This window comes from Lissotriton helveticus (assembly GCF_964261635.1).
Source record: "Lissotriton helveticus chromosome 1_1 unlocalized genomic scaffold, aLisHel1.1 SUPER_1_unloc_15, whole genome shotgun sequence".
NCBI lineage: Eukaryota > Metazoa > Chordata > Amphibia > Caudata > Salamandridae > Lissotriton > Lissotriton helveticus.
The window spans coordinates 2,543,800-2,558,370 of NW_027611654.1; the positions used below are offsets into that span (position 1 = coordinate 2,543,800).

The following is a 14,571-nucleotide window of genomic DNA, read 5'->3' on the forward strand; positions in this document are numbered from 1 at the left end:
GCATCTACCTAAAGCTGTAACTAGTGTATGAGTGCTATGCGAGCGCCCTTTTTTTACTAACTTACTTATGAACACCTTTTCTGAAATAAGTAAGATGTGACATATTCAAAGCAACTTTTATGTAAATTTCTGTGTATGGTTAAATACGCCTTCATAAGTTTCAAAAATGGTAATCAAGAGATATTTAAACAATCAATTAAAAATTGTGTATGCACATTCCGTTATGTTTCCCTTTAAGTAATTTTAAATCTTTTTACATCCGACAGAAAACAATCTTTGATTGTGCGAAATGTTCCAAAATAAGGAAGATAACACTGTAAATCTGCAAAGACGAAGTCCGAAATATTGAGTTCCAGTATTCAGGAAAACATAAGTACCATCAGAGCCAGCCAGACCGAACATAAACTGAGACATCCTGAAAGAAGGGACAAGGGACACGAGAAATTTAGTGATTCCACGAGTCTCAGCTGTGCACCTCCATGCTTCAAAACTAAGAAATAACCTCCATAAAATGAAGACAACACTGATAAACCTCCTCTTGTGTAAACATGTCCAATAACAGCTTTGATCACGAGGTCGGTATGAGGTGGTTACAGCAGTGCTCTGCTTCCTTAAATAATACCAGGTCACCATTCTGTGCTAGAGGTGTATTACAAACTGTTTCATACCAATCCACAGCAACCATTGAAAAGCGCAACGGAGTGGAGTCAGACAACTGAAGGTTAAAAGAAATAAGGGTTCTGCTGTCTAAAATACAGAGCACTGTCCCAGTGTGCACCGACCAGAAGGACGTTGGATCTTTACCCGCAAGCATGCAGAACCATTATCCAGTCTAAAGACACAATCGCCCACGAAGAAGCCTTACACACGTCATGAGATTGGAAAGTAGTTGGTGACCATTGCACTTTATTCTTAATCGGAAACAAACGGGCAAAATACGACTCATACAGGGAATGCAAGAATAACACAAGTGCTTTATCAGTCATGTTGGCCCTTCAGGAAGTACATTCAATGGATGTAAACAAGTGTATACCAGACCCAGAGACACTAACCAAGAGAGAAGTCTCAGACACATGCAGTGAGAGCTTTAGTTTGTCATCAATATTAAAACCCCATCAGCAAGCACACACAGGGAAAAAACTATTCAAATGCACTGAATGTGTAAAGAGCTTTATTCAGTTATCAGGCCTACAAAGACATCAACGAACACACACAGGGGAAAAACCATATCATTGCACTGAATGTGTGAAGAGCTTTATATATTTATCACTACTAAAACGGCATCAGAGAACACACACAGGGGAAAAACCATATAATTGCACTGAATGTATGAAGAGCTTTAGCCAGCTGTCAGGTCTCCAGACACATCAGCAAACACACACAGGGGAAAAACCATATAATTGCACTGAATGTGTGAAGAGGTTTAATCAATTATCACACCTAAAACAGCATCAGAGAATACACACTGGGGAAAAACCATTCCAGTGCAGTGAATGTTTGAAGCGCTTTAGTCGATTATCAGACCTAAAATGCCACCTGAGAACACACACAGGAGAAAAACCATATAAATGCACTGAATGTGTGAAGAGCTTTATATATTTATCACTACTAAAACGGCATCAGAGAACACACACAGGGGAAAACCCATATAATTGCACTGAATGTATGAAGAGCTTTAGCCAGCTGTCAGGTCTCCAGACACATCAGCAAACACACACAGGGGAAAAACCATATAATTGCACTGAATGTGTGAAGAGGTTTAATCAATTATCACACCTAAAACTGCATCAGCGAACACACACTGGGGAAAAACCATTCCAGTGCAGTGAATGTGAAAGTAGTTTTAGTGCATCTTCAACATTAAGGAAACATCTGCGAACACACACAGGGGAAAAACCATTCAATTGCAATGAATGTGGGAAGAGCTTTATATATTTATCAAGACTAAAGCGGCACCAGAGAACACACACAGGGGAAAAACCATTCAATTGCAGTGAATGTGGAAGAAGTTTTAGTCGATCTTCAACATTAAGGATTCATCAGCAAACACACACAGGGGAAAAACCATTCAAGTGCAGTGAATGTGAGAAGAGGTTTATTCGATTGTCAGGCCTAAAACAGCATCAGAGAACACATACTGGGGAAAAACCATTCAAGTGCAATGAATGTGGGAAGAGCTTTATATATTTATCAAGACTAAAGCGGCATCAGAGAACACACACAGGGGGAAAACCATTCCGGTGCAGTGAATGTGAAAGTAGTTTTAGTGAATCTTCAACATTAAGGATTCATCAGCGAACACACACAGGGGAGAAAACATTCAAGTGCAGTGAATGTTTGAAGCGCTTTATTCGATTATCAAACCTAAAATGCCATCTGAGAACACACACAGGAGAAAAACCATATAATTGTACTCAATGTGTGAAGAGGTTTAATCAAATATCAAGCCTAAAACGGCATCAGGGAACACACACTGGAGAAAAACCATTCCAGTGCAGTGAATGTGTGAAGAGCTTTTGTCAATCATCACACCTAAAACAGCATCAGCGAATACACACAGGGGAAAAACCATTCCAGTGCAGTGAATGTGGAAGAAGTTTTAGTGATTCATCAGCATTAAGGAAACATCTGCAAACAAACACGGGAAAAAACATTCAACTGCAGTGAATGTGAGAAGAGGTTTATTCGATTGTCAGACCTAAAACAGCATCAGAGAACACACACTGGGGAAAACCCACTCAAGTGCAATGGATGTGGGAAGAGCTTTATATATTTATCAAGACTAAAGCGGCACCAGAGAACTCACACAGGGGAAAAATCAATCAAGTTCAGTGAATCTGGAAGTAGTTTTAGTGAATCTTCAACATTAAGGATTCATCAGCGAACACACACTGGAGAAAACATTCAAGTGCAGTGAATGTATGAAGAGCTTTAGTCGATTATCACAACTAAAACAGCATCAGAGAACACACACTAGGGAAAAATCATATCATTGCCATGAATGTAAAAGTAGTTTTAGTGAATCATCAATATTAAGAAAATGTCAGCAAATACACACTGTAAAAACCATTTAAGTGCAAGGTGTGTGACAATGGATATATATATATCAGGTCCAAAACGGCATCAGAAAACACGCACAGGAATCATTCAAGTGCAGTGAATGTTGAAGTAGGTTTTATGAATATTCAATATTAAGTATTGATCAGCGAACATACACGGGAAAAGCCATGTCATTGCAGGAAATGTGTGAAAATCTTTTGTCAACTTTCAAAGCTACAAAGACGTCAGCCTCTCTTCAGAAGAGTGCAGGATCAATAATGAAGGTCACAGAGCTGAAACTGTGTGTCAGCCAGGCCGAGCACACTTCAGCAGAGTGCAGGATCAATAATGAAGGTCACAGAGCTACAACTGTGTGACAGCCAGGCTGAGTACTTCACTCCAGAAGAGCGCAGGATCAACACTGAAGGTCGCAGAGCTGCAGCTGAGTGATGGCCAGGCCGAGTACACTTCAGAAGAGTGCAGGATCAATAATGAAGGTTGCAGAGCTACAGCTGTGTGATAGCCAGGCCGAGCACACTTCAGAAGAGTGCAGGATCAACACTGAAGGTCACACAGCTGCAGCTGTTTGATAGCCAGGCCTAGTACACTTCAGAAGAGAGCAGGATCAATAATAAAAAGTCACAGTGCTGCAGCTGTGTGATAGCCAGGCCCAGCACACTTCAGAAGAGAGCAGAATTAACACTGAAGGCCACAGAGCTGCAGCTGTGTGACGGCCAGGCCGAGCATACTTCAGAAGAGTGCAGGATCAAAACTGAAGGTCACAGAGCTGCAGCTGTGTGATAGCCAGGCCGAGCACACTTCAGAAGAGTGCAGGATCAATAATGAAGGTTGCGGAGCTGCAGCTGTGTGATATCCAGGCCGAGCACACTTCAGAAGAGTGCAGGATCAATAATGAAGGTCGCAGAGCTGCAGCTGTGTGATATCCAGGCCGAGCACACTTCAGAAGAGTGTAGGATCAATAATGATGGTCGCAGAGCTGCATCTGTGTGATAGCCAGGCTGAGCACACACTATCTGTTCACCAGATACGGATTATTAATGAAAGTCTCCAACCTGCATGCTGTGTGATAGACAGGGTGAGCACGCGGTTTCTTTTCAGGCGAGTGAGGAATCATTTATAAAAGTCACTGAGCTGCATGTTGTGTGATAGTTAAGCAAAATCACCATTTTACATTCTTGGACGATTATTTTTTGATGGCTAATGGAGCCGAATGTTGACATGATTGTTCCACAAAAGAAATGAAAAAAAGATTGATTGCACAAAAATAATATAAAGGTAGAACCAATCACGATGCTATAAAATGTACACAATAATGACTAAGTTTTACATATTAAAAAGAAAGGCACGTTTTTAAGATATGTAATAGATTAAAAAAATGATTTGGATATTGGTATTTTACTGCTGATTTTAAAGAAATGATATTGCGCCCCTAAACTCAAGATAATTTGTGCTGTCAGCATGGAGTCTGGCAGAGGTGTCATTAGAAGGGGGTCCTGTATCGACAGTGTGACTACTGTCAGCATGGATTCTGGCAGAGGTGGAATTAGAAGGGGGTTCTGTCTCGACAGTGTGACTACTGTCAGCAGGTAGTCTGGCAGAGGTGGCATTAGAAGGGGGTCCTGTCTCGACAGTGTGACTACTGTCAGCAGGGAGTCTGGCAGAGGTGGCATTAGAAGGGGGTCCTGTCTCTACAGTGTGACTGCTGTCAGCAGGTGGTCTGGCAGAGGTGGCGTTAAAAGGGGGTCCTGTCTCGACAGTGTGACTACTGTGAGCAGGGAGTGTGGCACAGGTGGCATTAGAAGGGGGTCCTGTCTCAATTGTGTGACTGCTGTCAGCAGGTGTCTGGCAGAGGTGGCATTAGAAGGGGGTCCTGTCTCGACAGTGTGACTGCTGTCAGCAGGTGGTTTTGGCAGAGGTGGCGTTAGAAGGGGGTCCTGTCTCGACAGTGTGACTACTGTCAGCAGGGAGTGTGGCACAGGTGGCATTAGAAGGGGGTCCTGTCTCAATTGTGTGACTGCTGTCAGCAGGTGTCTGGCAGAGGTGGTGTTAGAAGGGGGTCCTGTCTCGACAGTGTGACTGCTGTCAGCAGGGAGTCTGGCAGAGGTGGCATTAGAGGGGGGTCCTGTCTCGACAGTGTGACTGCTGTCAGCCGAGTCTGGCAGAGGTCGCATTAGAGGGGGGTCCTGTCTCGACAGTGTGACTGTTGTCAGCAGGTAGTCTGGCAGAGGTGGCATTAGAATGGGTTCACGTCTCGACAGTGTGACTGCTGTCAGCAGGTGGTCTGGCAGAGGTGGCATTAGAAGGGGGTCCTGTCTCGACAGTGTGACTGCTGTCAGCAGGGAGTCTGGCACAGGTGGCATTAGAGGGGGGTCTTGTCTCGACAGTGTGACTGCTGTCAGCAGGGAGTCTGGCAGAGGTGGCATTAGAAGGGGGTCCTCTCTCGACAGTGTGACTGCCCTCAGCAGGGAGTCTGGCAGAGGTGGCATTAGAAGGGGGTCCTGTCTCGACAGTGTGACTGCTGTCAACAGGTGTCTGGCACAGGTGGCATTAGAAGGGGGTCCTATCTCGACAGTGTGACTACTGTCAGCAGGGAGTGTAGCACAGGTGGCATTAGAAGGGGGTCCTGTCTCGACAGTGTGACTGCTGTCAGCAGGTGGTCTGGCAGAGGTGGCATTAGAAGGTGGTCCTGTCTTGACACCGTGACTTTTGTCAGCAGGGAGTCTGGTAGAGGTGGCATTAGAAGGGGGTCCTGTCTCGACAGTGTGACTGCTGTCAGCAGGGAGTCTGGCAGAGGTGGCATTAGAAGGTGGTCCTGTCTCGACACCGTGACTTTTGTCAGCAGGGAGTCTGGTAGAGCTGACATTAGAAGGGGGTCCTGTCTCGACAGCGTGACTGCTGCCAGCAGGGAGTCTGGTAGAGGTGGCATTAGAAGGGGGTCCTGTCTCGAAAGTGTGACTGCCCTCAGTAGGGAGTGTGGCAGAGGTGGCATTAAAAGGGGGTCCTGTCTCAACAGTGCGACTGCTGTCAGCAGGTGTCTGGCACAGGTGGCATTAGAAGGGGTCCTGCCTCGACAGTGTGACTGCTGTCAGCAGGTGGTCTGGCAGAGGTGGCATTGGAAGGGGGTCCTGTCTCGAAAGTGTGACTGCCCTCAGCAGGGAGTCTGGCAGAGGTGGCATTAGAAGGAGGTCCTATCTCGACAGTGTGACTGCTGTCAGCAGGGAGTCTGGCAGAGGTGGCATTAGAGGGGGGTCCTATCTCGACAGTGTGACCGCTGTAAGCAGGGAGTCTGGCAGAGGTGGCATTAGAAGGAGGTCCTATCTCGACAGTGTGACTGCTGTCAGCAGGGAGTCTGGCAGAGGTGGCATTAGAGGGGGGTCCTATCTCGACAGTGTGGCCGCTGTAAGCAGGGAGTCTGGCAGAGGTGGCATTAGAAGGAGGTCCTATCTCGACAGTGTGACTACTGTCAGCTTGGAGTCTGGCAGAGGTGGCATTAGAAGGGGGTCCTGTCTCAACAGTGTGACTGCTGTCAGCAGGGAGTCTGGCAGAGGTGGCATTAGAGGGGGTCCTGTCTCGACAGTGTGACTACTGTCAGCAGGGAGTGTGGCACAGGTGGCATTAGAGGGGGTCCTCTCTCGACAGTGTGACTGCTGTCAGCAGGGAGTCTGGCAGAGGTGGCATTAGAAGGGGGTCCTGTCTCGACACCGTGACTGCTGTCAGCAGGGAGTCTGGCACAGGTGGCATTAGAAGGGGGTCCTGTCTCAACAGTGTGACTGCTCTCCGAATGGCTCTGCTTTCGGCGTTCACATGACTGACAAGGTTTCTTTGAGTTGGGCCTAGTTCTTCTGTGTTGATAGAGAGAGAAGTGCTACTTGTGATACAAAGACCTGGGCTGCACTTCTTTTAATTCAGTCATTTCTTTCCAACCAATGTATAATTTCTATGGAAAGTTAAAAATGTGTCTGTGGCTTGGCACTCCCCTTGTTAATAATCCATAAAAATGCCTTAAAATGTTCAGTACTTGTATGTATTCTGCTACAAGTGGGATGTAAACATAGATTTGTCATATTCCAAAGAGACTTTTTTTTAAGGTTCTTATTTAGGGCAACTTTATATACTGGGTGTTAGATTGTGTTACATCTAGACCAACAGTATCTGTGATGGACGTGGAATAAGGGAGCCGAGTACAAAGAGAAAGCTGTGAGCACCTTAGAAGGGTCAGCAATTTCAAAGCTAAGCTTATTTAAGTGTTGGCTTTTTGTCGAAATCTTTATACCACACTCATATCCAGAATGTCGGTCTTCCTATGTCCAGGACTAACCGAGTGTTTTAAGCTTTTTCTTAGTATGGAAGGAAGGCTGTTCCTTAAAGCCCCTGTAAGAACATATAGTGCTAAAGTTCGAGCAAAAGGAATCTATGGAGCCCTCCACTGGTGTTACTGAGCAGCACCTGCTTGAGCTGTTGTCGTATGTAACTTGTAAAAGAGAATTCTGTGGGTTCCTCTGGGGAATAATCATGCCATAGTCCTATGAAAGCTTAACTTTAAATGTATAATTGACTAGAATGGAACTGAAAGCCCTCCTGGACTGAGCCACGATAGGGATAAGTAAGTAGTCTGTACTGATGATTGTCTTTGTTACCTGATGAGCTCGAGTGTGGATGATCGGCACAAGGATCGCTGTCATCACACAGTTTATCCAGATCAAATCTGTGTATGGAATTGTGTTAAAATGTCCTCATTCTGTGCACATATTCACATCAGTACTTCTAAAGCCAGTACACCATATCTAATTGATATGAAAATGATTGTATTTGGTTCTTTTGATTGTGTAAACCTTTTTCTGCCTCTGGTTCTCTTTAAAACAGGTGCTAGCCTATATGCCTATAAAGCTGGTTTGAGATACAGCCTAGCACACTAGTACTATGTCCGGTAGACTAGGACGAGGTCACTGTCAGAATTTGGAAATGAAACCTTTAGTTACCGTTAAATGCTAGAAAGAGCATAGCACATCTAAAGCGCCAGAGTTCCATCCACCATGGCACTTTTGGTATGGAAAGCTTTGTGAACCAATGATATTCAAGTAAAGAAAGATTACTCCCTATCGACTTGGCTACCTGTCCTGTATGACATGGTGGGTGTTCACCGAGAACTGGCTTCTCAATCTAGGTGGAGAGCACTGGGGATGCACAAACTGATTTAAAAGGTAGTTTGGTTGATGAACAAGACAGCTGTCCCTAGCTTTTACTGCAGTATACAGAGTAAATAGGTCATACATTTCTGAAACACCTTGTTGCTGAGTCCGAGGGAATGGATAATATGATAACTAAGTGGCAATTTGCCAACAGTTATGTATTCAGATACATTTTCACTGGATTAAAGCCCTTAAAATGAAAATTAATTTTTTAAGAAAGCTAGTGTGAGACTCTAACTTTCCTCCTAACCTCAGATGATCTGGACGTTCTGTAGTAATTGGCCAACAGTATGACACGAACAAACTATAGAGTTTTAGGTCAAAAAGTGACTTCATTAGCCTAAAAATTCCTATCACCCATAAGTTGGAGGATGCTGCTCGTAGCATATTTCTACAGGTTTGATTTAACTAGAGGCGTGATTAACCATAGAATCTTTTTAGTCAGTTTGTGTATCTTCGAATGTTTAATCAAACGTGTAATCTGTTTTTGAAGTTGGATGTATCTTATCCTTTTGATCCACCAGTTTCTTGTTTCCTACCAGTGTTTATGAATTGATTATTTGATGTTAAAATGCATTTCAGTTGTTTACTTGTTCTTCTGTGCTATTGCTGTATCAATTTTGTGAAATATTAATTAATTCCTAAATAAATCTTGATTGATTCATTCACTCACATTCTGTCAGCTCTTATGTGATTTTTTTTTTGAGGAACTGCAAATGCTTGAAATGTATGTCTCAGACAGGGGGCCTCAGACTGGGGGAGGGCCCTCCTAGAGGGGCCTGAGATGATTCCAGGTGGGGCGCTAGGCTCTGATCAAAAGAAGCATTATGCTGATAACGGTGCTTTGTTTTAGGCTGAAAATAATGAGCGGCAGTAAGCTGCTCTCCAATGGGCCATCACAAACATGTTTTGTCCGTTATATCCTAGCTACGAGTATATGTCAAAAGGGACGGAACTCCAAATGTTCTTCAAAACCCCCACCCCCACTTCAAATAAACACACTGTGGGTACTTGTACCTGTTATTGTTGTAATCGAATCTACGACCCTAGTTTAATTTTCCCGATTCATGCCCTTATATAGGTATACTTTATCAGACCCTTATATAGGCATAGAAATCATTACCCTATTTAGGCCTGAACCATGCAGCCCAAAAATGGCACGGCTACTTCCACTAAGTTCCGAGAATCAACAACGATTTCTTGGAAAAACCAGCCTTCAGCAGCTAGGGACTTCCCCCTGCTTGAATATTAAGTTATCCAAGAAATCCTGGAGATTTCGAGGAATTGGGTCTTTGAATGACGTTATTAAGTCCAATGTTACGTCAAACTCAGCACCTTCAAGGTATACATATGCCTACATTTGCCCAGACAAACACACGGTGGTTTTGGAGCAGATTGACTAACTACTTGCCGACGCCCTGCAGCCGCACGTGCCGAAGGAAGCCGACCCTCCAGCAGACGCACTGAGAGACGCTGTCTTCTCTCTGGCCAAGAAATCCAGCTCCAGTGTTTCCGGACTACCCTTGCGGGTATCTGGGAAATCGAGTCCTGAGAGAGAGATACAAGACCTCCTTCATTCTAAACCAAGGTACGGAGCTGATTAGACCCTAAGAGAATTCTTGCTTAGATTCTTGCAAAGAAATACTAAACTTAAACTACTCCTCACTTACTTCTTCCCTAGTGCTAGGCTTAGGTCAGGTACAGTAGGCGTATTTTAGAACCACTAGTTGAGTACTTTTAGCTATTTTTTTATCACTGTATGTATTTTATATATTTTAGTCAATTTATGGCATAGAAACAATATCATGCTTTTACAGTACTACTTTATAATACTGTTCGTATTATATGCCCTTTACTTTATAACCAGTATTGCTGTTGGAGCAGTTCATTTCTTATGCTTGAGAAAGAAGACTGTTCAATAAATACTTTTTATTGAAAATGACTGTCTCTATTTTCTCAGCACCTCTGGTGAAACGAAGCATGCACGATTGACTGAGTGAAATAGTTATCTATTGTTTCCGCGACTCTAGAGATTGATTTCTTATTTCATGGGAAACAAAGTTGTCATGTTTATGCGGTTGTCAGAAACTAATCCCTTCTTGTGAATTCGAGAAAGTTTCTAGTGACCTCTGAGCTAGCTGGCACTCACAATTAAGTTTAATATATTCGGTAGAGACCTAGTAGACCTCAGTCCTACGTCTAACCTACAGTATATATTATTCCAATGCGCAGAGCCTATTGGGAATATAGGAACTACACTACATTATTAGAACATTGGAATGTTGGGAGCTCCATTGAAGCAGCTCCGGGCTTGTAATGGCTGGTATAAGTCCGTAGCTCCAACATTCCAATGTTTGTCTTCATGTTTTTATCTTTTTAATTTAATACTTTCTACCCTTAGTGGGTGGAATGTTCCAATAGCCTTATAGCCCTTCTGCCTTGGGATATACCGCTTGTTAAAGGCCCTGAAACCGTTATAGTCCCGAGACGTAAGCCCTCGGCAGCGGGCCATAAGGCTATTTTAAAGCCTGCCTGACCAGAATAGTATGTTTGGCAATCATGTATTTGATTGCATTCTTAAAACAGTACTTAACTGCAATGTTTAAATAAGTCTAGACATATTTAAACATTGCCAAATTAATAGAATAATTTTCAAAAATTCTGAGGGGAGCCCAACGATCGCTGTGGGGTTGGGGGCGTGGCATTAGAACATTTTAAGACCACTGGTCTAGGGTGTTCCTCATCGGAGAGGTGTGAGGGGCCTGATGTAACACTGTTGGTTAGTCAAATCTTAAAGGGGAGGGCACAGAGATTCAAAGCCGATGGATTTCAATGTCAAACCTGTTCATCACGACTTAATCATCCTCACTGATCGCAGTAAGTGACTGGATCGGGCCCCTCCTCCCACGACCAGATGGGCTGCTGGCTGAGTATATTCAGCACAGGTTTGGAAATCAAGGTTTGAGATGTTAAACATGAACGTAATAAAAACATGTACGATTTACAAAGGAATGGTGATGGTGATGCCAAGCCCTGATCAATACTGTTAGTACTGCTAGCAAGAGTGTCTACATTTATCTGCTAACAGCGCCGCTCCATGGAAAAGGTCAGCCATACCGTGACTCTCTCCCTGTCAAACCCACCCTATTCTAGACTCTCTCCAGCAGGTCCTGTAGGAGACTGGTGAGTGAACAACAGACAGTCCCTCTGTCAGTTCCAATGTATTACAACCCTCTTCAGCAACACCTGTAGCAGACAGGGGGGTGAACACTTCAGGATAACACAACAAAACTAGGGCTGCTGATCGATCCCGATTGGAGGCTCAGAGCAGCTGGTCCCAGAAATCCACGAGGACTAGTTTGATCCCGTGTGGGGGCAGAAACTTCACCGGTTCCTGTCCAGAAATGCTGAGTGTTCACAAGGGACAGACAGACCTTCTTCTGGAAGATCATGGGCGTTGAATGCTTATGACCGATGGCCCTCTCAAAATAATTTACTGACAGTACAGATGCCACTAGTACAGCGGCTGGTGTCAAACTATTGAAGGGGGAAGAGTCGCATTCCCTAAACCGCTGCAGTTTGAGCTGACCCTAGGAAACCACTCAAACTTCACGCAACTTGGCCTCCACTGGTTCTTTTGGTATGGCACCGCCAAAACCTCCTTTAGGCTTACTTAAGGAAGTAGTTATGTTATTGTTATTTGTTGTGCGCACAGCTACTCCAGCTAAGGAGCGTCCTGGCGCATTTGACAAGGTAAGGCATAACACAACAGGTGCTAACAGAAAACTAAAGGGGCACCTAAAACAGAAAGGTTTTTATGGCTTTCCGGAAAGCCGTGAGATCCTCCAGCAGGCGGATTTCAACCGGAAGAGAGTTCCAGGTTATTGCAGCTTTAACGCTGAAGGAACGTCCCCCCACGCGGCAAAGCCTGTATCTAGGAACTACAGCAAAGGCCTGGCCTTGGGAACGGAGAGTGCGTGTTGGGACATAAAAAGAAAGAAAGCTGGACATAATTTCAGGGCCTATACCTCTCAAAATCTTAAAGGTCAAACAAAGGACCTTGAAAAGGATACGCTTCCTCACTGGAAGCCAGTGTAAGGAGCGAAGGACACTTGACACCGAGCAAAATCTGGGCAGGCCAACAATTGCTCTGGCCGCAGCATTTTGTACCCGTTGCAGGTGAGTAAGCTCAGCCTGATTAACCCCAACCAGGAGAGAGCTAGCGTAATCCAGTCAAGAGATAATAGTGGCCTGGATTACCAGCTGCCTGGTTGGGGCATCAAAATATTTGAGGACTGGTCTTAAGCCTCTCAGCAGGCCAAAACAACAGGCAGCTGTTTTTTTGGTGTGTCCTACAAAGGTAAGGCCAGCGTCCAGCCAGACTCCCAGATTTTTTAACTCCGACACCGGCGTCGGGGTTGGTCCCAACTCTGGTGGCCACCATTGATCACCCCATAGTTCCACTCCCCTTCCGACAATCATAACCTCTGTCTTAGTGGCATTAAGCTGGAGACAGTTCCCCGTCAACCAGCTAGCCACCGCCTTCAGTCCATCCTGAAACCTGGGGGCATCTTGTTCCGCATCCCCGCTGAGAGTAACCGCCACCTGAGTGTCGTCGGCATATGAGACCAAGGTTAGGCCCCACTGCCTGGCGACCACAGCCAGCGGTCTCACGTACAGATTGAACAACGTGGGACTCAGCGAGGATCCCTGCGGAACCCCCATGGCCAGTGGCTGGAAATTGGACTTGAAGGGAGGGATGGCAACACAGAAGGAACGATTGCCGAGGAAGGAGCGGAACCACTGTAACGCCTGGCCCCCGACACCAATCTCGTGTCAAAGGCGGCGCTGAGGTCTAACAATATCAGCGCCGCCGTCTGACCGGCATCCAGCACCGCCTATAGATGCTCTACCATCACGAGGAGAGCAGTCTCCGTGCTGTGGCCAGCACGGAAACCATTCTGTGTGGGATCAAGGGCGTTGGTCCGGGCGAGATGTTCTGACAGGGCCAAGGTGACATGAGCCTCCGTTATCTTTGCCGGCCAGGGTAACAGTGAGATGGGACGATAACTTTCGGGCTTCGATGGGTCCAAGGAGGGCTTCTTGATGATTGGGGACACGACCGCCTGCTTCCACTTAGTTGGAACCACACCCGACTCCAGTGAGAGGTTGACTAGGGAGCGTACGACTGAGCGTCCCATAAAGGCCTGGTCTCTAAAAAGAGCAGGTCTTACTGGATCCGATGGAGAGCCAGATTTAACTTGCAAAGCAAGTTTGTCAAACCCCTCCAGAGAAAGAGGGGGAAATGAAAGCAGGGTAGTATGACAAAGTGCCCCGTTGGAACTTCCCAGCCCGATCCCTGTGCTGGGGAATGCCCGATAGATAGCTTGGACTTTTCCCAGAAAGTAAGAAGCAAGGGATTCGCAGTGGGAGATGGAACCCACAGTCACAGAGGAAGTCCGCTTTGCCAAAAGATCTTTCACGGCCTTTAAGATGGTCTTCGACGGGTTTGAGCTGTTGCAAATTACTGCAGCATAAAATGCCGCACGGGCTCGACAGATGGCCCGGTGATAGATCTTGACGGAAGCAGCATACGCAGCTTTTAAATCAGCCTCATACGTCTTCCGCCATGCTCTCTCCGCCCGTCTACAGGCTCCCTTCAAGGCACGTAAGGCGCTGTCATACCAGGGACTCGACTCTCTAGTACTGATTTTACTCGATACGATGGGAATCAGAGTGTCTAGAGCCCTGGTAATCCAAGAGCAAAAGTGGTCATAGCCCTCTTGCACGCCATTCAATGGGTCCAGCGGATCTTCAACTAGAAGGCGATGAAAGTCTTCTAGCCTGAGTTTGTTCCAGAATCTCCTGGATACCCGTCTGCCCGTAGGGATGGAAGGGGTCACAGGTATAGGACATTGAATGGTCACCAGGGAATGGTCGGTCCACGCTAATGGAGAAATAGATATGATTTTAGTCTCCGGCAGATTAGTAAAAAAGGGGTCGAGGATATGTCCCCCCATATGGGTAGGCTGAGAAACCAGCTGGGAGAGCTGAAAGGCCTCTAAATCGGCAGCGATGCTGCGTACCGTCAAGTTGGAAGGAGTATCAAAATGTAGGTTCAAATCACCCAAGATGGAATAGTTGGCACAATCTATAACAAGTGTGCCAACAGCATCGGGGAATGAATTTCTGAACACCACATCGCTACCCGGCGGACGATACACAACCATCCCAGAGAACGTAAACTGAGGACTGACTGAGATCTTAAAAGATGCACTTTCACACCCGGCAATGTTAAGGCCGCTCCACACGCAGGAAAAAC

General features: G+C 45.6%; 1 protein-coding gene across 1 annotated transcript; it reads left to right on the top strand.

Moving 5' to 3' along the window:
* Positions 1–562: 562 nt before the first annotated feature.
* LOC144805592 (uncharacterized) lies at positions 563–3,317 on the top strand. The gene is made up of 2 exons (XM_078672118.1): positions 563–2,645; positions 2,894–3,317. Exons 1-2 carry the CDS (start codon positions 985–987, stop codon positions 3,072–3,074), a joined length of 1,842 nt encoding a protein of 613 aa, XP_078528244.1. The 5' UTR covers positions 563–984; the 3' UTR covers positions 3,075–3,317.
* The last annotated feature ends 11,254 nt before the right edge of the window (positions 3,318–14,571 follow it).

What these genes read in the sequence shown, in the direction of transcription:
- LOC144805592 (XM_078672118.1), top strand. Translation starts at nt 985, where the DNA reads ATGTTGGCCCTTCAGGAAGTACATTCAATGGATGTAAACAAGTGTATA. An exon ending in CATCTGCAAACAAACACGGG is followed by an intron (nt 2,646 to 2,893) that starts AAAAAACATTCA and finishes CGAACACACACT; the next exon opens with GGAGAAAACATTCAAGTGCA.